General features: G+C 44.9%; 1 protein-coding gene across 1 annotated transcript; it reads right to left on the bottom strand.

Annotated features, from left to right (window-relative positions):
• Positions 1–17,651: 17,651 nt before the first annotated feature.
• LOC110494751 (zinc finger protein 22-like) lies at positions 17,652–20,130 on the bottom strand. Its single transcript, XM_021570082.2, has 2 exons — positions 19,852–20,130; positions 17,652–19,603 (listed from the first exon to the last, which is right to left on the bottom strand). Exons 1-2 carry the CDS (start codon positions 20,024–20,026, stop codon positions 18,657–18,659), a joined length of 1,122 nt encoding a protein of 373 aa, XP_021425757.2. The 5' UTR covers positions 20,027–20,130; the 3' UTR covers positions 17,652–18,656.
• Positions 20,131–23,694: the final 3,564 nt, after the last annotated feature.

Genomic DNA, 23,694 nt, shown 5'->3' with positions numbered 1-23,694 from the left:
CAACACTCCAACACTCCAACACTCCAACACTCCAACAATCCAACACTCCAACACTCCAACAATCCAACACTCCAACACTCCAACACTCCAACAATCCAACAATCCAACACTCCAACACTCCAACAATCCAACAGTCCAACACTCAAACATTCTTTACAAACAAAGCATTTGTGTTCAGTGAGTCTGCCAGATCAGAGGCAGTAGGGATGACCAGGGATGTTCTCTTGATAAGATTTTCTGTCCTGCTAAGCATTGAAAATGTAACAAGTACTTTTGGGAGTCAGGGAAAATGTATGGAGTAAAAAGTACATAACTTCACTACATTCCGAAAGAAAATAAAAGTAAAAGTTGCCAAAAATATAAATAGTAGAGAGGGAGGGGGGATAAACCCATGGAGAAAGAGAGGGAGGGGGGATAAACCCATGGAGAAAGAGAGGGAGGGGGATAAACCCATGGAGAAAGAGAGGGAGGGGGGATAAACCCATGGAGAAAGAGGGGGAGGGGGGATAAACCCATGGAGAAAGAGAGGGAGGGGGATAAACCCATGGAGAAAGAGAGGGAGGGGGATAAACCCATGGAGAAAGAGAGGTAGAGGGGGATAAACCCATGGAGAAAGAGAGGGAGGGGGATAAACCCATGGAGAAAGAGAGGGAGGGGGGATAAACCCATGGAGAAAGAGAGGGAGGGGGGATAAACCCATGGAGAAAGAGAGGGAGGGGGATAAACCCATGGAGAAAGAGAGGGAGGGGGATAAACCCATGGAGAAAGAGAGGGAGGGGGGATAAACCCATGGAGAAAGAGAGGGAGGGGGATAAACCCATGGAGAAAGAGAGGGAGGGGGGATAAACCCATGGAGAAAGAGAGGGGGGGGGATAAACCCATGGAGAAAGAGAGGGAGGGGGGATAAACCCATGGAGAAAGAGGGGGAGGGGGGATAAACCCATAGAGAAAGAGAGGGAGGGGGGATAAACCCATGGAGAAAGAGAGGGAGGGGGATAAACCCATGGAGAAAGAGAGGTAGAGGGGGATAAACCCATGGAGAAAGAGAGGGAGGGGGGATAAACCCATGGAGAAAGAGGGGGAGGGGGGATAAACCCATAGAGAAAGAGAGGGAGGGGGGATAAACCCATAGAGAAAGAGAGGGAGGGGGGATAAACCCATAGAGAAAGAGAGGTAGAGGGGGATAAACCCATGGAGAAAGAGAGGGAGGGGGGATAAACCCATAGAGAAAGAGGGGGAGGGGGGATAAACCCATAGAGAAAGAGAGGGAGGGGGGATAAACCCATGGAGAAAGAGAGGTACTGGGGGATAAACCCATAGAGAAAGAGAGGGAGGGGGGATAAACCCATAGAGAAAGAGAGGGAGGGGGATAAACCCATGGAGAAAGAGAGGGAGGGGGATAAACCCATGGAGAAAGAGAGGGAGGGGGGATAAACCCATGGAGAAAGAGAGGGAGGGGGGATAAACCCATAGAGAAAGAGAGGGAGGGGGGATAAACCCATGGAGAAAGAGAGGGAGGGGGATAAACCCATGGAGAAAGAGGGGGAGGGGGGATAAACCCATGGAGAAAGAGAGTGAGGGGGGATAAACCCATAGAGAAAGAGAGGGAGGGGGATAAACCCATGGAGAAAGAGAGGGAGGGGGATAAACCCATGGAGAAAGAGAGGGAGGGGGGATAAACCCATGGAGAAAGAGAGGGAGGGGAGATAAACCCATGGAGAAAGAGAGGGAGGGGGATAAACCCATGGAGAAAGAGAGGGAGGGGGGATAAACCCATGGAGAAAGAGAGGGAGGGGAGATAAACCCATGGAGAAAGAGGGGGAGGGGGGATAAACCCATGGAGAAAGAGAGGGAGGGGGGATAAACCCATGGAGAAAGAGAGGGAGGGGGGATAAACCCATGGAGAAAGAGAGGGAGGGGGGATAAACCCATAGAGAAAGAGAGGGACGGGGGATAAACCCATGGAGAAAGAGAGGGAGGGGGGGATAAACCCATCGAGAAAGAGAGGGACAGGGGATAAACCCATGGAGAAAGAGGGGGAGGGGGGATAAACCCATGGAGAAAGAGAGGGACAGGGGATAAACCCATGGAGAAAGAGAGGGAGGGGGGATAAACCCATGGAGAAAGAGAGGGAGGGGGGATAAACCCATGGAGAAAGAGAGGTAGAGGGCGATAAACCCATGGAGAAAGAGGGGGACAGGGGATAAACCCATGGAGAAAGAGGGGGAGGGGGGATAAACCCATGGAGAAAGAGGGGGAGGGGGGATAAACCCATGGAGAAAGAGAGGGACAGGGGATAAACCCATGGAGAAAGAGGGGGGGGGATAAACCCATGGAGAAAGAGAGGGACAGGGATAAACCCATGGAGAAAGAGGGGGAGGGGGGATAAACCCATGGAGAAAGAGAGGGACAGGGGATAAACCCATGGAGAAAGAGAGGGAGGGGGGATAAACCCATGGAGAAAGAGGGGGAGGGGGGATAAACCCATGGAGAAAGAGGGGGAGGGGGGATAAACCCATGGAGAAAGAGAGGGAGGGGGGATAAACCCATGGAGAAAGAGAGGGAGGGGGGATAAACCCATGGAGAAAGAGAGGTACTGGGGGATAAACCCATGGAGAAAGAGAGGGAGTGGGGATAAACCCATGGAGAAAGAGAGGTACTGGGGGATAAACCCCATAGAGAAAGAGGGGTACTGGGGGATAAATCAATCAGTGTGTTGGCTCCCCACGGGCGCTGGTGTGTGGAGAAATAACACACATCGTGACAGAGTGACAGAGTCAGACAGAGTCGGCAGATCTGATGTGACTGGCCACCATGTTGAGTAATGAGAAATAGAGATGCAGTGGGTTTTAACCATGGAGGCTCACACACTGCGGGTTTTGGATGGACAGCCATCTCTCTGGCTTTGGTTCTCCTCTCTCTTTCCGTCTGAACTCACACGCTGAGGCCGGAGGGTCGATCGATGAGGAAAAGGGTTGGACAGGAACTGTGGGGTATGTCTGAGGTATGAGGTGTGTGTGTGTGTGTGTGTGTGTGTGTGTGTGTGTGTGTGTGTGTGTGTGTGTGTGTGTGTGTGTGTGTGTGTGTGTGTGTGTGTGTGTGTGTGTGCGTGCGTGCGTGCGTGCGTGCGTGCGTGCGTGTGTGTGTACATGACAGAAGGCAGAAAAACAGAACAAATAACAAAGAGAGAAAGGAAGAGAGCTTTACCACCTCAGGAGAGTTCATATCTCCTTTACCACGTCTGGAGAGTTCATATCTCCTTTACCACCAGAGAACCTGGATAATGAGGGTGAATGAGTCAATGTTTTCACCTGCCACAGACAGGATTTACCACAGACAGGGTTTACCACAGACAGGGTTTACCACAGACAGGGTTTACCACAGACAGGGTTTACCACAGACAGGGTTTACCACAGACAGGGTTTACCAGAGACAGAGTTTACCACAGACAGGGTTTACCACAGAATACTGTGGCCACATAACACTTGACAGTAAAACCTAGCACTGTCTCATCGTCTACATCCAACCAGGATGGGGGTCAATTCCAATCCAATTCATTCATTCAATCCAATTCCAATTCCTTTGAAAAGCATTGTAGAGTATTGGAATGTCTGTGTATTTCCTGAATTGGATGCAACATTGTAGAGTATTGGAATGTCTGTGTATTTCCTGAATTGGATGCAACATTGTAGAGTATTGGAATGTCTGTGTATTTCCTGAATTGGATGCAACATTGTAGAGTATTGGAATGTCTGTGTATTTCCTGAATTGGATGCAACATTGTAGAGTATTGGAATGTCTGTGTATTTCCTGAATTGGATGCAACATTGTAGAGTATTGGAATGTCTGTGTATTTCCTGAATTGGACGCAACATTGTAGACTATTGGAATGTCTGTGTATTTCCTGAATTGGATGCAACATTGTAGAGTATTGGAATGTCTGTGTATTTCCTGAATTGGATGCAACATTGTAGAGTATTGGAATGTCTGTGTATTTCCTGAATTGGATGCAACATTGTAGAGTATTGGAATGTCTGTGTATTTCCTGAATTGGATGCAACATTGTAGAGTATTGGAATGTCTGTGTATTTCCTGAATTGGATGCAACATTGTAGAGTATTGGAATGTCTGTGTATTTCCTGAATTGGATGCAACATTGTAGAGTATTGGAATGTCTGTGTATTTCCTGAATTGGATGCAACATTGTAGAGTATTGGAATGTCTGTGTATTTCCTGAATTGGATGCAACATTGTAGAGTATTGGAATGTCTGTGTATTTCCTGAATTGGATGCAACATTGTAGAGTATTGGAATGTCTGTGTATTTCCTGAATTGGATGCAACATTGTAGAGTATTGGAATGTCTGTGTATTTCCTGAATTGGATGCAACATTGTAGAGTATTGGAATGTCTGTGTATTTCCTGAATTGGACGCAACATTGTAGAGTATTGGAATGTCTGTGTATTTCCTGAATTGGACGCAACATTGTAGAGTATTGGAATGTCTGTGTATTTCCTGAATTGGACGCAACATTGTAGAGTATTGGAATGTCTGTGTATTTCCTGAATTGGATGCAACATTGTAGAGTATTGGAATGTCTGTGTATTTCCTGAATTGGATGCAACATTGTAGAGTATTGGAATGTCTGTGTATTTCCTGAATTGGATGCAACATTGTAGAGTATTGGAATGTCTGTGTATTTCCTGAATTGGATGCAACATTGTAGAGTATTGGAATGTCTGTGTATTTCCTGAATTGGATGCAACATTGTAGAGTATTGGAATGTCTGTGTATTTCCTGAATTGGATGCAACATTGTAGAGTATTGGAATGTCTTTGTATTTCCTGAATTGGACGCAACATTGTAGAGTATTGGAATGTCTGTGTATTTCCTGAATTGGACGCAACATTGTAGAGTATTGGAATGTCTGTGTATTTCCTGAATTGGATGCAACATTGTAGAGTATTGGAATGTCTGTGTATTTCCTGAATTGGATGCAACATTGTAGAGTATTGGAATGTCTGTGTATTTCCTGAATTGGATGCAACATTGTAGAGTATTGGAATGTCTGTGTATTTCCTGAATTGGATGCAACATTGTAGAGTATTAGAATGTCTGTGTATTTCCTGAATTGGATGCAACATTGTAGAGTATTGGAATGTCTGTGTATTTCCTGAATTGGATGCAACATTGTAGAGTATTGGAATGTCTGTGTATTTCCTGAATTGGATGCAACATTGTAGAGTATTGGAATGTCTGTGTATTTCCTGAATTGGACGCAACATTGTAGAGTATTGGAATGTCTGTGTATTTCCTGAATTGGACGCAACATTGTAGAGTATTGGAATGTCTGTGTATTTCCTGAATTGGACGCAACATTGTAGAGTATTGGAATGTCTGTGTATTTCCTGAATTGGACGCAACATTGCTAAAATCCCCACATCATAACAGGAGCACAATGTCCTGTTTCCCGTTTGGTATTCTGTTTGCTTCTTGTTGTTCTGAAAAATCAATCAACCTTACATCCAGCAGTGTTTTATCCACATTACACTTCACATAGCAGTAAACACGTATCACTGGCTCTTATCTTCTATTGAGGTGAAATATTATACTAAGAACAAAGAACAGAAGCCTCACTACATTAAACAGGTGTACTGTACATGGTATTGTGTCCATTCAATTAGCAGATGATTTTCTATCTGGATTGAGTATACTAACAGACAATAACATGTGTGTGCTGCTCCATGCAGCTCGGTGCACCTCAGTAAGTCAAACTGCAGTGGGCTTTGAGCTGCTGCTGTGGGGGCTGGGGGCAAAGGTCAGAAAGACCAAGACAGACAGACACAATGAGTACTCAATAACCATTACTCGGTTCTCTATGTTCTCTCTGCTCTCTCTGTTCTCTATGTTCTCTCTGCTCTCTCTGTTCTCTATGTTCTCTCTGCTCTCTCTGTTCTCTATGTTCTCTATGTTCTCTATGTTCTCTCTGCTCTCTATGTTCTCTATGTTCTCTATGTTCTCTCTGCTCTCTCTGCTCTCTCTGTTCTCTATGTTCTCTCTGCTCTCTCTATTCTATATGTTCTCTCTGTTCTCTATGTTCTCTCTGCTCTCTCTGTTCTCTCTGTTCTCTATGTTCTCTATGTTCTCTCTGCTCTCTCTGTTCTCTCTGCTCTCTCTGTTCTCTATGTTCTCTATGTTCTCTCTGCTCTCTCTGCTCTCTCTGCTCTCTCTGCTCTCTCTGTTCTTTATGTTCTCTCTGTTCTCTCTGCTCTCTCTGTTCTCTCTGCTCTCTCTGTTCTCTATGTTCTCTATGTTCTCTCTGCTCTCTCTGTTCTCTCTGCTCTCTCTGTTCTCTATGTTCTCTATGTTCTCTCTGCTCTCTCTGCTCTATCTGCTCTCTCTGCTCTCTCTGTTCTTTATGTTCTCTCTGTTCTCTCTGCTCTCTCTGTTCTCTATGTTCTCTATCAAATTTAAAATCAAATCAAATGTATTTATATAGCCCTTCGTACATCAGCTGATATCTCAAAGTGCTGTACAGAAACCCAGCCTAAAACCCCAAACAGCAAGCAATGCAGGTAGTAGCATGTAGAAGCATGGTGGCTAGGAAAAACTCGCTAGAAAGGCCAGAACCTAGGAATAAACCTAAAGAGGAACCAGGCTATGTGGGGTGGCTCTATGTTCTCTCTGCTCTCCATGTTCTCTATGTTCTCTCTGCTCTCTCTGCTCTCTATGTTCTCTCTGATCTCTATTTTCTCTCCATGCTCTCCATGTTCTCTATGTTCTCTCTGTTCTCTATGTTCTCTGTGTTCTCTCTGCTCTCTATTTTCTCTCCTTGCGCTCTATGTTCTCATTGTTTTCTCTGCTCTCTATGGTCTCTCTGCTCTCAATGTTCTCTGTGTTCTCTGTGTTCTCTATGTTCTCTGTTTTCTCTGTTTTCTCTCTGCTTTCTATTTTCCCTCCTTGCTCTCTATGTTCTCATTATCTCTGCTCTCTATGTTCTCTCTGCTCTCTATGTTCTCTATGTTCTCTCTGTTCTCTGGTGGTAAAGGAGATATGAACTCTCCAGGGGCTGTTAAGCTCTCTTCCTTTCTCTCTTTCTTATTTATTATATTTTCTGCATTCTGTCATGTACACACACACACACACACACACACACACACACACACACACACACACACACACACACACACAATTTAAAGGCAATGCCAGATACTAATTGTGTTACGGTGAGTGAATGAGGACCCAAAAGCGAACTAACTAAAACAGAGCTTCTTTAATAACCAAACATAGGTAGGCTCAGATAGACCGGCAGATTCCGACAGGACAGGACAAGGTTACAGCAAACATGACGATAGTCTGGTTCAGGCATGAAACACAACAAACAAGAATCCGACAAGGACAGGAACAAAAACAGAGAGAGATATAGGGGACTAATCAGAGGGAAAAAGGGAACAGGTGGGAAAAGGGGTGACGAGGTAGTCAGGAGGAGACAAGGAACAGCTGGGGGAAAGCGGGGGAGAAAAGGTAACCTAATACGACCAGCAGAGGGAGACAGGGTGAAAGGAAAGGACAGAAAGACACAACATGACAATACATGACAGTACCCCCCCACTCACCGAGCGCCTCCTGGCGCACTCGAGGAGGAAACCTGGCGGCAACGGAGGAAATCCTCGATCAGCGCACGGTCCAGCACGTCCCGAGAGGGAACCCAACTCCTCTCCTCAGGACCGTACCCCTCCCAATCTACGAGGTACTGGTGACCACGGCCCCGAGGACGCATGTCCAAAATCCTGCGGACCCTGTAGATGGGTGCGCCCTCGACAAGGATGGGGGGGGGGGGGGGGGAAGACGAGCGGGGGCGCGAAGAACGGGCTTGATACAGGAGACATGGAAGACCGGGTGGACGCGACGAAGGTATCGCGGAAGAAGAAGTCGAACTGCGACAGGATTAATGACCCGAGAAATACGGAACGGACCAATGAACCGCGGGGTCAACTTGCGAGAAGCCGTCTTAAGGGGAAGGTTCTGAGTGGAGAGCCAAACTCTCTGACCGCGACAATATCTAGGACTCTTAGTTCTACGCTTATTAGCAGCCCTCACAGTCTGCGTCCTATAACGGCAAAGTGCAGACCTGACCCTCTTCCAGGTGCGCTCGCAACGTTGGACAAAAGCCTGAGCGGAGGGGACGCTGGACTCGGCGAACTGAGATGAGAACAGCGGAGGCTGGTACCCGAGGCTACTCTGAAAAGGAGATAGCCCGGTCGCAGACGAAGGAAGCGAGTTGTGGGCGTATTCTGCCCAGGGGAGCTGTTCTGACCAAGACGCAGGGTTGCGAAAAGAAAGACTGCGTAAGATGCGACCAATAGTCTGATTGGCCCGTTCTGCTTGACCGTTAGACTGGGGGTGAAAGCCGGAAGAGAGACTGACGGAAGCCCCAATCAAACGGCAAAACTCCCTCCAAAATTGAGACGTGAATTGCGGACCTCTGTCCGAAACGACGTCTGACGGAAGGCCATGAATTCTGAAAACATTCTCGATGATGATTTGTGCCGTCTCTTTAGCAGAAGGAAGCTTAGCAAGGGGAATGAAATGAGCCGCCTTAGAGAACCTATCGACAACCGTAAGAATAACAGTCTTCCCCGCTGACGAAGGCAGTCCGGTGACAAAATCTAAGGCGATGTGAGACCACGGTCGAGAGGGAATGGGAAGCGGCCTGAGACGGCCGGCAGGAGGGGAGTTACCGGACTTAGTCTGCGCGCAGACCGAACAAGCAGCCACGAAACGACGCGTGTCATGCTCCCGGGTGGGCCACCAAAAACGCTGGCGAATGGAAGCAAGCGTACCCCGAACGCCAGGGTGGCCGGCTAACTTGGCAGAGTGAGCCCACTGAAGAACGGCCAGACGAGTAGGAACGGGAACGAAAAGAAGGTTCCTAGGACAAGCGCCCGGCGACGGAGTGTGAGTGAGCGCTTGCTTTACCTGCCTCTCAATTCCCCAGACAGTCAACCCGACAACACGCCCCTCAGGGAGAATCCCCTCGGGGTCAGTGGAGGCTACTGAAGAACTGAAGAGACGAGATAAAGCATCAGGCTTGGTGTTCTTAGAGCCCGGACGATAAGAAATCACGAACTCGAAACGAGCGAAAAACAGCGCCCAACGCGCCTGACGCGCATTAAGTCGTTTGGCAGAACGGATGTACTCAAGGTTCCTATGGTCAGTCCAAACGACAAAAGGAACGGTCGCCCCCTCCAACCACTGTCGCCATTCGCCTAGGGCTAACCGGATGGCGAGCAGTTCGCGGTTTCCCACATCATAGTTACGTTCCGACGGCGACAGGCGATTAGAAAAATACGCGCATGGGTGGACCTTGTCGTCAGAGAGGGAGCGCTGAGAAAGAATGGCTCCCACGCCCACCTCTGACGCGTCAACCTCGACAACGAACTGTCTAGAGACGTCAGGTGTAACAAGGATAGGAGCGGATGTAAAACGATTCTTGAGGAGATCAAAAGCTCCCTGGGCGGAAACGGACCACTTAAAGCACGTCTTGACAGAAGTAAGGGCTGTGAGAGGAGCTGCCACCTGACCGAAATTACGGATGAAACGACGATAGAAGTTCGCGAAGCCGAGAAAGCGCTGCAGCTCGACGCGTGACTTAGGGGCGGGCCAATCAATGACAGCTTGGACCTTAGCGGGATCCATCTTAATGCCTTCAGCGGAAATAACAGAACCGAGAAATGTGACGGAGGAGGCATGAAAAGTGCACTTCTCAGCCTTCACAAAAAGACAATTCTCTAAAAGGCGCTGGAGGACACGTCGAACGTGCTGAACATGAATCTGGAGTGACGGTGAAAAAATCAGGATATCGTCAAGGTAAACGAAAACAAAGATGTTCAGCATGTCTCTCAGGACATCATTGACTAATGCCTGAAAGACAGCTGGAGCGTTAGCGAGGCCGAAAGGAAGAACCCGGTATTCAAAGTGCCCTAACGGAGTGTTAAACGCCGTCTTCCACTCGTCCCCCTCCCTGATGCGCACGAGATGGTAAGCGTTACGAAGGTCCAACTTAGTGAAAAACCTGGCTCCCTGCAGGATCTCGAAGGCTGAAGACATAAGAGGAAGCGGATAACGATTCTTAACTGTTATGTCATTCAGCCCTCGATAATCTATGCAGGGGCGCAGAGACCCGTCCTTCTTCTTGACAAAAAAAAAACCCCGCTCCGGCGGGAGAGGAGGAGGGGACTATGGTACCGGCGTCAAGAGCTACAGACAAATAATCCTCGAGAGCCTTACGTTCGGGAGCCGACAGAGAGTATAGTCTACCCCGGGGGGGAGTGGTTCCCGGAAGGAGATCAATACTACAATCATACGACCGGTGTGGAGGAAGAGAGGTGGCCCTGGACCGACTGAACACCGTGCGCAGATCGTGATATTCCTCCGGCACCCCTGTCAAATCACCAGGCTCCTCCTGTGAAGAAGAGACAGAGGAAACAGGAGGGATAGCAGACATTAAACATTTCACATGACAAGAGACGTTCCAGGAGAGGATAGAATTACTAGACCAATTAATGGAAGGATTATGACAAACTAGCCAGGGATGGCCCAAAACAACAGGTGTAAAAGGTGAACGAAAAATCAAAAAAGAAATGGTTTCGCTATGATTACCAGAAACAGTGAGGGTTAAAGGTAGCGTCTCACGCTGAATCCTGGGGAGAGGACTACCATCCAGGGCGAACAAGGCCGTGGACTCCCTTAACTGTCTGAGAGGAATGTCATGTTCCCGAGCCCAGGTCTCGTCCATAAAACAGCCCTCCGCCCCAGAGTCTATTAAGGCACTGCAGGAAGCTGACGAACCGGTCCAGCGTAGATGGACCGACAAGGTAGTGCAGGATCTTGAAGGAGAGACAGGAGTAGTAGCGCTCACCAGTAGCCCTCCGCTTACTGATGAGCTCTGGCTTTTACTGGACATGAAGTGACAAAATGACCAGCAGAACCGCAATAGAGACAGAGGCGGTTGGTGATTCTCCGTTCCCTCTCCTTAGTCGAGATGCGGATACCTCCCAGCTGCATAGGCTCAGCACCCGAGCCGGCAGAGGAAGATGGTAGTAATGCGGAGAGGGGGGCAACGGAGAACGCGAGCTCCTTTCCACGAGCTCGGTGACGAAGATCAACCCGTCGCTCAATGCGAATAGCGAGTTCAATCAGGGAATCCACGCTGGAAGGGACCTCCCGGGAGAGAATCTCATCCTTTACCTCTGCGCGGAGACCCTCCAGAAAACGAGCGAGCAAAGCCGGCTCGTTCCAGCCACTGGAGGCAGCAAGAGTGCGAAACTCAATAGAGTAGTCTGTTATGGATCGATTACCTTGACATAGGGAAGACAGGACCCTGGAAGCCTCCTCCCCAAAAACAGATCGATCAAAAACCCGTATCATCTCCTCCTTAAAGTCCTGATACTGGTTAGTACACTCAGCCCTTGCCTCCCAGATTGCCGTGCCCCACTCACGAGCCCGTCCAATAAGGAGAGATATGACGTAGGCGACACGAGCAGTGCTCCTGGAGTAAGTGTTGGGCTGGAGAGAAAACACAATATCACACTGGGTGAGGAACGAGCGGCATTCAGTGGGCTCCCCAGAGTAACACGGCGGGTTATTGATTCTGGGCTCCGGAGATTCGAAAGCCCTGGAAGTGGCCGGTGGATCGAGGCGGAGATGGTGAACCTGTTCTGTGAGGTTGGAGACTTGGGTGGCCAGGGTCTCAACGGCATGTCGAGCAGCAGACAATTCCTGCTCGTGTCTGCCTAGCATCGCTCCCTGGATCTTGACGGCTGAGTGGAGAGGATCCGAAGTCGCTGGGTCCATACTTGGTCGGATTCTTCTGTTACGGTGAGTGAATGAGGACCCAAAAGCGAACTAACTAAAACAGAGCTTCTTTAATAACCAAACATAGGTAGGCTCAGATAGACCGGCAGATTCCGACAGGACAGGACAAGGTTACAGCAAACATGACGATAGTCTGGTTCAGGCATGAAACACAACAAACAAGAATCCGACAAGGACAGGAACAAAAACAGAGAGAGATATAGGGGACTAATCAGAGGGAAAAAGGGAACAGGTGGGAAAAGGGGTGACGAGGTAGTCAGGAGGAGACAAGGAACAGCTGGGGGAAAGCGGGGGAGAAAAGGTAACCTAATACGACCAGCAGAGGGAGACAGGGTGAAAGGAAAGGACAGAAAGACACAACATGACAATACATGACAAATTGAGTGTATTTAAACTTCTGACCCACTGGGAATGTGATGAAAGAAATAAAATATGAAATAAATCATTCTCTCTACTATTATTCTGACATTCTTAAAATAAAGTGGTGATCCTAACTGACCTAAGACAGGGAATTTTTACTAGGATTAAATGTCAGGAATTGTAAAAAAAAAAAAACTGAGTTTAAATGTATTTGGCTAAGGTGTATGTAAACTTCTGACTTCAACTGTACTTGAAATTATTTCTAATACAATTGGAATCCATGTCATGTCTGCTCCCAACCTACACAGCTGCAGCTGACCACATAGTACCATCAGATTTATACCTAACTCCAATTGAAGGGCTATAAACTGACTGTTACAAAATGTTTCAGTTTGTTCTGGATGGAATCTGGAGGGTGGAACTAAAAAGACATCTGTAAGTACAGTATTTTCATTTGGGTTCAGGTTCCTTCAAAGCTATTGGAAGGCAGGATAAAATCATGTCATTTTTCTTGCACAACCTTCTCCTTTCTAACCTCCTCCTTCCTATCCTCCCTCACCTCCTCCTCCTTCCTTTCCTCCCTCACCTCTTCCTCCTTCCTTTCCTCCCTCGCCTCTTCCTCCTTCCTATCCTCACTCACCTCCTCCTCCTTCCTATCCTCCCTCACCTCATCCTCCTTCCTTTCCTCCCTTACCTATTCCTCCTTCCTTTCCTCCCTCGCCTCTTCCTCCTTCCTATCCTCACTCACCTCCTCCTCCTTCCTATCCTCCCTCACCTCCTCCTTCCTTTCCTCCCTCACCTCTTCCTCCTTCCTATCCTCCCCCACCTCCTCCTTCCTTTCCTCCCTCACCTCTTCCTCCTTCCTATCGTCCTTCACCTCCTCTTTCTATCCTCCCCCACCTCCTCCTTCCTATCGTCCTTCACCTCCTCTTCCTATTCTCCCTCATCTCCTCATCTCCTCCTTCCTAACCTCCCTCACCTCCTACTTCCTATCCTCCCTCATCTCCTCCTTCCTATCCTCCCTCATCTCCTACTTCCTATCCTCCCTCAACTTCTCATTCCCATCATCCCTCACCTCCTTACTCCTATCCTCCCTCATTTCATCCTTCCTATCCTCCCTCACCTCCTCCTTCCTATCCTCCCTCATCTCCTCCTTCCTATCCTCCCTCACCTCCTACTTCCTATCCTCCCTCATCTCCTCCTTCCTATCCTCCCTCAACTCCTCCTTCCCATCCTCCCTCACTTCCTCTTACCCTTCCTCCCTCATCTCCTCCTTCCCATCCTCCCTCACCTCCTCCTTCCTATCCTCCCTCATCTCCTCCTTCCCATCCTCCATCACTTCCTCTTTCCCATCCTCCCTCATCTCCTCCTTCCCATCCTCCATCACTTCCTCTTTCCCATCCTCCCTCATCTCCTCCTTCCCATCCTCCCTCACCTCCTCCTTCCTATCCTCCCTCATCTCCTCCTTCCCATCCTCCATCACTTCCTCTTTCCCATCCTCCCTCATCTCCTCCTTCCCATCCTCCCTCATCTCCTCCTTCCCATCCTCCCTCACCTCCTCCTTCCCATCCTCCCTCATCTCCTCCTTCCCATCCTCCCTCACCTCCTCCTTCCCATCATCCCTCACCTCCTACTTCCCATCCTCCCTCACCTCCTCTTTCCTATCCTCCCTCATCTCCTCCTTCCCATCCTGTGAATTGAAGGAACGTTGGCTGGTGCACAGTGCACTGTTCAGATGCTGGAATTATTTTGGATGAACGAGTGAATCTAACCTAGTTTTTGAAGGGATTTGTTTGACAATCAGATGAAAACATCATGACTGGTTGTGCTCATGGCACATTAAAAGGTAACACATTTTACAGATTTACATGTCAGTCTGAGGGGGGCCCCATGCACAGACTGGCCTGTGCATGGGGCCTCCAAATCACTAAGTCCGCCCCTGCCCCCACCTCTTCTCCACAAGGTCACTGATTAGTCAATAACTCAGTGACATTTAAGCCTTCCGCCAGACTCAATTATTTCACCATTATCAAAGCAGTTTGCTAAACCTGGAACAAGTCAGCTAGTGAAAGGGTACGTTTTCCTACTGAAATACAGTGACTGCATTCCAACACAAGCCTCATTCATGTAAAATGAACATTCTAATGGTAGAATAGCCATATACACTGATTGTACAAAATATTAGGAACACCTGCTCTTTCCATGACATAGATTGAAAGCTGTGATCCCGTATCGATGTCACCTGTTAAATCCACTTCAGTCAGTGTAGATGAAGGAGAGGGGACAGGTTAAAGAAGGATTTTTAAGCCTTGAGACATGGATTGTGTATGTGTGCCATTCAGTATGTGCACTAGGCGCACTGGTTTAAGTGTGTCAAGAACTGCAACGGTGCTGGGTTTTTCACGCTCAACAGTTTCCAATGTGTATCAAGAATGGTCCACCAGCCAAAGGACATCCAGCCAACTGTGGGAAGCATTGGAGTCAACATTGGCCAGCATCCCTGTGAAACGCTTTCAATATCTTGTAGAGTCCATGGCTAGATGAATTGAGACTGTTGTACACTTATGTATCTAATGCCTAGGGGTCCTGTTACACTGAATACAATACTCTTAATAAACATATTAAACACATTTCAAATGTTTTATATATGAAAGTCTGGGACTGAAACAGATTACTTACTTAGTCTTTTTCATTCTGGGTGGGACAAGAGACTGCAACAATCTTCTGCCACTTGAGTCTGTCTTGTGCCCTGTCCCATGAGAGACCCATATATGATTTAGTTATTATTTGTAACAATGACAGACAGCTCCAAATCAAATCAACTAGGCTGAACTCAGGAGGAAGGCCTGTGCTTTCCATTACAGTGGTGATGAGGCTATCAACTAACATAGCGTAGCATGAATACTCCCCCTCATTTGACGCTGCTGTCTGCACAGCGGCAGTTATCGTTCTGATTAGCTCTATCGAGGGGAGGGGGTGTAATGGCTCAGCTTTATGATGGCATAATGATAAATAATAACACTGGTGAATAGGGTGATGATTGTCTAGTTGGGACCCTTGAAATCAACTTGAAGTTGTACACTTATTTATTGCACAAAGAAACTGATGAACTAAAACACTGCCTTATTCAACTATTCAACTATCATATATCCACAGCTGGCAATTTAACAATTCAAGAAAGTGCTGAAAGTGTTGCTTGTTTGAAATATCTGGAATCGAGGCTAGATTCGGGATTATCTTCTGGAAAGAATATACGTTTGGGTTACTATACAGATCTAAGAATTGTTTTACTGTATGGATTTGAAAGACTTTAGTAGCCCAACGTCTGCTTCCCATCCTAAACTATGATGACGTCATCTGTCAAAACACAAAACAAGACCTTACTTTGCCAATTAGATGTAATTCATAACCATCTTTGCAGGTGAATTCTTGGATGCTGTTATAAGACATCATTGCCCACGGTATGAATCACTAAATGGGCAGAAGACGACTGCATTGGTACCAATTTATTTTGAAATGAATCAACTTACATTTCCCAGTATTTATTAAGGAACACCACACTTTATAAGACTTTAAAGAAGTCTTTAAGAAAGCCATTTTTCAAATGTTAAGAACAAACTGTTTGTGTTTTTAACTAATAGAAACATCAAAATGTGGAGATATTTGTAAATATGGCTACCAGCTCTCACAGTCTCACGTCAGAATTAATGTTCATCCATGTTTCTCAATCGTCAAATTTTCAAAGTTGTTCCCAATGTCACATTTCAAAGTGTTTAATATTAAGTTAAGGCATTAACTCCAAATTCATAAGGTTAGGCATTAACGCCGAATGGTTAAGGTTTGGGATAGGCTTAAAACAGAAATATCAAAAACAACTTTCTATTGCTGGATTTGAACTTGCAACCTTTGGAATCATGGAATCAGAGGCAGGTGCTTACCAAAACCGTTCCAAATCCGAAACCTACTTGAAGGTAACAGCGCTCACTGTTGCCCCTAGTGGTCGGATTCCACATAATCTCCCGACATCCTCAGATGTGGATAGATGTCAAATACTGACTGGCCTAGCTAAGTATGTATTTATATATGTATTATAAGTACTTAGATTAATTAGATGTATTAGTAGTGTTAGCGGTAGTTTTTAATTGGTCGTTTTTATTGTACAACTAGTTGTACAAAAATGTTTTATGCAGTTAATGTACGTTTTTATTATTACTATAATTATTGAATTATTAGATAGTAGTTGCCTTGTTATTATCGTTACTATGTATTGTCTGTTTAGTATTTTTCATTTGGACTTGAAAAGGAGAAATAATTCAAGTGTACCATCTAGTGTTCAAACATAGTATTACAACAACATTGGTGAGGACAGATTGTCTAACAGACCCATTGATCACTCTAGCTTGTTGACCTGATATGACCATTTGTTTTATTCAGAAACAGACATTCAGAAATAAACATTCCAACACATACTTAATCAATATGACAGAGTTCGTTTATTTGCAGGGAGACCAAACAGCTCCAACTGGAATCATCACGAGGAAATCAAAGGGGATAACACCAAAATGTAACATTATATTTCTCTCAAACATAGTTAGTGTCACCTAACACATAGCATGTTATTTATCAGCTCATTTAAATCAATGCAGATATACAGTGCCTCAGTAATGGGTGCGAAACACATCACACATTCTATAACAATCTAGTCTTACAATTAAAGTACCTTCAGAATGTGTTCACAAACCTTTTACTTCTGACACATTTTGTTGTGCTACAGCCTGAATTTAAAATGGATTCAATTGAGATTGTATCACTGAACTACACACAATACCCCATAATGTCAAAGTGTAATTTTGCTTATGTCATTTTATTTTAATTTTTTTATTAGTAAAAAGTTAAATGCTGAAATGTCTCAAATTTATGGCAAGCCTAAAAAGGTTCAGGAGTAAAAATGTGCTTAACAAATCACATAATAAGTTGCATGGACTCATTCCGTGTTCAATAATAGCTGTTAACATGATTTTGGAATGACTACCCTGTCTCTGTACCCCACAGATACAATTATCTGTAAAGTCCCTCAATCAAATAGTGAATTTCAAGGACAAAGGGAGGTTTTTCAATGCCTCACAAAGAAGGTCACCTATTGGTAGATGGGTAAAAAATAAAAAAGCAGACGTTGAATATCCCTTTGAACATAGCAAAGTTATTAATTACACTTTGGTGGTGTATCAATACACCCAGTCATTACAAAGATACAGGTGTCCTTTCCTAACTCAGTTGCCGGAGAGGAAGGAAACTGCTCAGAGATTTCACCATGAAGCCAATGGTGACTTTGAAACAGTTAGTTTAATGGCTGTAATAGGAGAAAACAGAGGATGGATCAACAAGTTACTCCATTATACTAACCTAAATGACAGAATAAAAATATTCCTGTTTGCAACAAGGCACTTAAGTAATACTGCAAAACATTTGGCAAAGAAATTAACTTTTTGTCCTGAAAACAAAGCATTATGTTTGGGGTAAATCCAACACAACACATCGCGGAGTACCACGCTTCATATTTTCTGGCTGCATCATGTTATGGGTATGCTTGTCATCAGCAAAGGAAATTTTGGGGATAAAAAGAAACAGAAAACAGCTATAAGCACAGGCCAAATCCTTTTCAACAGACACTGGGAGACAAATTGACCTTTCAGCAGGACAATAACCTATAACACAAGGCCAGATCTACACTGGAGTTGCTTACAAATACCAAATTGAATGTTCCTGAGTGGCCTAGTTACAGTTCTGACTTGAACCGGTTTGAAAATCTATGGCAAGACTTGGAAATGGCTGTCTAGCAATGATAAACAATCAATTTGACAGAGATTGAATAATTTTTTTAATGATAAAATGGACAAATACTGTACAATCCAGGTGTGCAAACTCTGAGAGACTTACCCAGAAAAACTCACAGCTGTAATCACCACCAAAGGTTCTTCTGTAAAGTATTGACTCAGGGGTGTGAACACTTGTGTAAAAGAGATATTTCTGTATTTCATTTTCAATACATTTCAAAAATATATTTTCACTTTGTCATTGTGGGCTATTGTGTGTACATGGGTGAGATTATTATTATTTTTTAAATCCATTTTGAATTCAGGCTGTAACACCAAAATGTGGAATTAGTCAAGGTGTATGAACACTTTGAGGTACTGTTACTGTAGAATTAGTAGCACTGAAAATAAGAAATGTATTTATTTATTTCTCTTCCCAAATGCTGGGCACTTTGAGAACAGTAGGTTCTGTCTATCTAGCCTCGTAATTACCAGACTGATTCTGTGGTAGCGAACCATTCATGTAAGCTTGTGAGATCAGTCGGTTTCCGAGGTTACTGTTTATCCACTCATGGGCTCTTTCCACTCCAAGTTATTATTATTATTCTACCTCTCTTGGATGTGAGTTCTGAGGTGTCTCTTGATCTGGCTGGACTGACTGAATCCTTTCCCACAGACAGGACAGGAGTAGGGTTTCTCCCCTGTGTGTACCCTCAGGTGGGCCTTCAGGTGGGCTGACTGGTTGAAGCGTTTACCACACACGTAGCAGCGGTAAGGTCTCTCTCCTGTGTGAATTCGCTGGTGTTCCCTAAACTTCCCTGAGTAGCTGAAGCTCTTGCCACACACACCACAGTGAAAGGGCTTTTCCTTAGTGTGAGAACGCTGGTGGACCTTGAGGTAACTGGTAGAGGTGAATGACTTCCAACAGACTGTGCACATGATTTGCCTGTGACTAGTGTCACCACTGTGTGGTACTGTGTGGGATGGCATGTGTGCCTCCAGTTGGGATAGCTCACAGAACACGGCTCCACACTGAGCACATGAGTGTGTGTCTGTATCCTCCTCTGGTCTCCTTTCTAGATCTCTCAGAACAATAGGAACACTTTCCGTGTTCTCAGTGTTCTGACTTTGTGTTCTAGAAGAGTCTGCACTTACTTCAGAGACGGGCTGAGACTGAGGGGAGTCACTGGTTGGTTCTGATAGTGATACTCCATAGCCATCAGGTTCTGTTTTGATCTGTCCAGTTGTGTTGGTCAGTAGAGACTCCCTCACTCTGTTCTCCACAGTTTTGGTTCGGGGAAGATGTGAAGGCTGAGGTCGGTCCTCATCATTTTTCACACAGGGAAGAGTAGATATGGAGTCTTCTTTGGTATCAGACTCCGGTACTTGAAGCTGCTCTTCCTCCTGACTGGTCCCGAGTTCACCCTGTTCCTCTTTAATCTGTGTGGTCTCAAGGTCCTCCTGACCAAGACTGGGCCTCCACTCCTGCTCACAGTGCTGTTGTTCAGGGGGAGTTCGCGGCTCTGAGACCCAAGAGAGAATGGGCTGAGGGGCTGGGGGAAAGAAGACAAGTTAAAATTGAGATCAATGAAAGTAATGACAGTTGTTGCCTCTTGATTGACAAGACCACCACTGCGTTAGCTAAGTGTAGTTTGTTCTGGGAATGGCATAGGCAGCTATGTATCTATCTCTGCCCTACAGAGTCAAATTCTGTAGAATACAATGTAACACGTTTCTAACTATGTAGATAACTCGTGCAGATGAGAAGAAAGTACAGTCGTTTAGCTAGCTTGCTACATACCCGGCGGTAGGACCGGTGTGATCAAGTGTCGTTTAAGGTATTGGTTCTCTCGCTTTGTCCGGGATATTTCTTCCTGGTACTCGGAGATTGTGTCTGCGACAACTCTTAGTATTTCCTCAGCAGCTTGCATGAGACGCTCAGTCAGATACACATTCAGATATTGTAATTTAGTCATCGTTGGACGATTTAAAGCTGGCAAAAGATCTTCCCGAAATCCACGTAGAATTTGTTGTCAAACATGAACGCTGTACTGCACGGAAGTGATGTCAGCGCGCTAGGCACATGTGGGCGGGTTCACCATAGAAATGTCCTGAACATAGAATGGATCTTTAATCTATATCGATTTCTAGATCTTCAAACAAACGAAAAATATTTTATGCAGCACACTACATCACCTTAATTTGCAATGCCATTGATATACAATGATCTAATATTAGTCTTATATATGCCGGTACATTATACAGCAGGTAATAAATCAAACAGTTACTGTAAATCAAGGCATTCATTTTTATTTTATACCAGAAGTCAAGTCTTTGTACAGTATAGCCTCCACATAAGTGTTAGGGTGAAGGAAAAAAAAGTTGTATTTATTTTTTATTATATGTGCACTTTAGTGGACAGTACGACCAGGGCGGAAATATTGATTTGGAGGCCCAGGCAGATGCCAGTCTGCAGACATTTGGATCATCTACATTTGAAAAAGTCTATTAAATCCATGTAATAAAACACCACAATAAATCCATTATTATTTTAGACAGGTCTAAAGAAACACTATGGTGAAGATAATGTAGTCTATTTCAGAAGAACTGAATAGCTCTGAGTTGTCCTTATGTTATCAGGGGTGGGTAATTCCAGTCCTGGGGGCCTGATTGGTGTCACAGCTCCAGCTAACACACCTGACTCCAATAATCAACTAATCATGATCTTCAGTTTAGAATGACATTTGATTAATCAGCTGTGTTTGCTAGGGATGGAGAAAAAGCCCCCAAGGACCTGATCTGGCTATGCCATATGGCTGTGGGCTACACTAGTTCATTTAGCAGACAAGATTTGCTTAGTATTCCATAGCATTATTTTACATTATTTTATAGTATGAAGAATACAATTGAACAAAGCTTAATAAAATATAAAAGGATATTTTCTCCAAACAACTTGAGGTGCTCACATGCTGCAATCCTGTGTTGAGCAGTTAACAAAGAAATAGGTACTCCTACATTCTTAATTTAGAGTTATTAATGTAACTTTAGTTGTTCTACAAACATTGGTCTATATGTTTAGATTTTTTAATACATTGTAAGGCTAATGATGATTAGAAAACAGTCGCTTGAAAGGCATAAGCTCTGGGTTTTTTGCGAAGGCTGTACACACCTCTCATTCACAATTTGAGAAGCACTTGATAATGCCTCAAAATCCCGGTGGCATCCCCTTTGTGTGGCCATAATGCACCCTTAAAAAATCCATGCCTTTTTCCATGCCACACCACTTTAACCCAACAGCCTTTCAAATCACACACTTTAACCCAACAGCCTTTTCAAATCACACACTTTAACCCAACAGCCTTTCAAATCACACACTTTAACCCAACAGCCTTTCAAATCATACACTTTAACCCAACAGCCTTTCAAATCATACACTTTAACCCAACAGCCTTTTCAAATCACACACTTTAACCCAACAGCCTTTTCAAATCACACACTTTAACCCAACAGCCTTTTCAAATCACACACTTTAACCCAACAGCCTTTTCAAATCACACACTTTAACCCAACAGCCTTTTCAAATCACACACTTTAACCCAACAGCCTTTTCAAATCACACACTTTAACCCAACAGCCTTTCAAATCACACACTTTAACCCAACAGCCTTTTCAAATCACACACTTTAACCCAACAGCCTTGCAAATCACACACTTTAACCCAACAGCCTTTTCAAATCACACACTTTAACCCAACAGCCTTTTCAAATCACACACTTTAACCCAACAGCCTTTCAAATCACACACTTTAACCCAACAGCCTTTTCAAATCACACACTTTAACCCAACAGCCTTTCAAATCACACACATTTACCCTTCTCCCTGAGTGCTGCCTGCTGTGAAACACTTCTCACTCACATGGCTGTCCATCATGTGATCTGGTCTTTATCACAGGCTACGAGTGAGGACAGACACAACGGCTTATCCAATTCCTGTTTTAATAGAGGCCATCACTCCGCTTTCTCGTGTAATTTCATAGCCTATAGAAATGTTGCGCAACAGGAGCTCATGGGCTCTCATGAAGTGATTGATTACATTTTTGATTACATTTGCATTGATGTCAGAGTGATTAGAGGGACAATCGAGTGCTGAGTACCAGGCAGTTAGCAATCTTGGTAGACTACTAATGACCGTCAGAGCTTGAAGATGCCTAAACGGTCACGAGGAATTTGACTTCATGACTCGTGACCGCAGGTGTGGCAGTTATTCGGTCACTGCAACAGCCCTAGGTGGACTCCAATCAAGTTGTAGAAACATCTGAAGCATGATCAATGAAAACAGGATGCACCTGAACTCAATTTCATGTCTGAATAGCAAAGGGTCTGAATGGTTATGTAAATAAGGTATTTCTGTTTTTTATTTTTAATACAGTTTACAAGCACTAAATTGACTGTGCCTTTTAAACAGCTTGGAAAAACCAGAAAATTATGTCATGGCTTCAGAAGCTTCTAGTAGGCTATTTGGATGTATTTCAAGGCCTACCTTCATGCTCAGTGCCTCTTTGCTTGATATCATGGGAAAATCTAAAGAAATCAGCCAAGACCTCAGAAAATAAATTGTAGACCTCCACAAGTCTGGTTCATCCTTGGGAGTAATTTCCAAATGCCTGAAGGTACCACGTTCATCTGTACAAACAATAGTACGCAAGTATAAACACCATGGGACCACGCAGTCTTCATACCGCTCAGGAAGGAGACGCATTCTGTCTCCTAGACATGAACATACTTTGGTGCAAAAAGTGCAAATCAACCCCACAACAACAGCAAAGGACCTTGTGAAGATTCTGGACGAAACCAGTACAAAAGTATCTATATCCACAGTAAACCGAGTCCTATATTGATATAACCTGAAAGGCCACTCAGCGATTTTTCTGCAGGTACCGGGTTACCTTCAGACGAGTCTCGTGAAACTTGTGGGGGTCGTAGAGCTAAACCGAGAACAACCCCGTGTTCACGAGGGTCTCATCTTTCCATAGAGGCGTCATATTAGTGTGTAGCGGCGTTCGGACGCTACAGATGTTTTCGTGAGAAGACCGGTTTTCGGGATGTCTCCTGATCTGAGAAACACTGCTGTAGCTCTGCCACCTTCCACAGGTTGTCACTAGTACCACAGCCACAGTCAACATTGGCTATATCGAAAAAATGCATCTGCAGCGGGAAGGTTCGTCACTAGTTGCCACAAAGTCATACGTATGGCTAAACCCTGCATAGTTCTACAATTTCTCTTCCTAAAGTTACATGTCAAAATGCTGAATTTAGGCACTTTAGCAAGCCTTTATTTATATGTAAAAAAAAATATGAGGTCTATATTAAAGGTCACTACATTTTAATATAATAGGCTTTTAAAATGCAATATTGGAGCACAGTTTCTACTTAAAATATCAAAGGAAAAGCAACCATTTTGATTGAACAACCCAGGTCTTAGCATAGATGACAGGGAAGTCTGTCTGTTTAAGCTGTTAATGCTCTGGTTCTTCTTTCAGCAATAAATATGCTTTTTTTTTATTCAATTCCATTGTCCTCCAAGTGTTGCTGAATCTCCTCTCTCCTTCAGTTTGCTCCTTAATTCATGTGCCTTGGTAGGAAAG

This window comes from Oncorhynchus mykiss, chromosome 17, assembly GCF_013265735.2.
Source record: "Oncorhynchus mykiss isolate Arlee chromosome 17, USDA_OmykA_1.1, whole genome shotgun sequence".
Classification (NCBI taxonomy): domain Eukaryota; kingdom Metazoa; phylum Chordata; class Actinopteri; order Salmoniformes; family Salmonidae; genus Oncorhynchus; species Oncorhynchus mykiss.
Note: the sequence above shows the minus strand (reverse complement) of the source record. Positions and strands in the feature narration are given on the sequence as shown.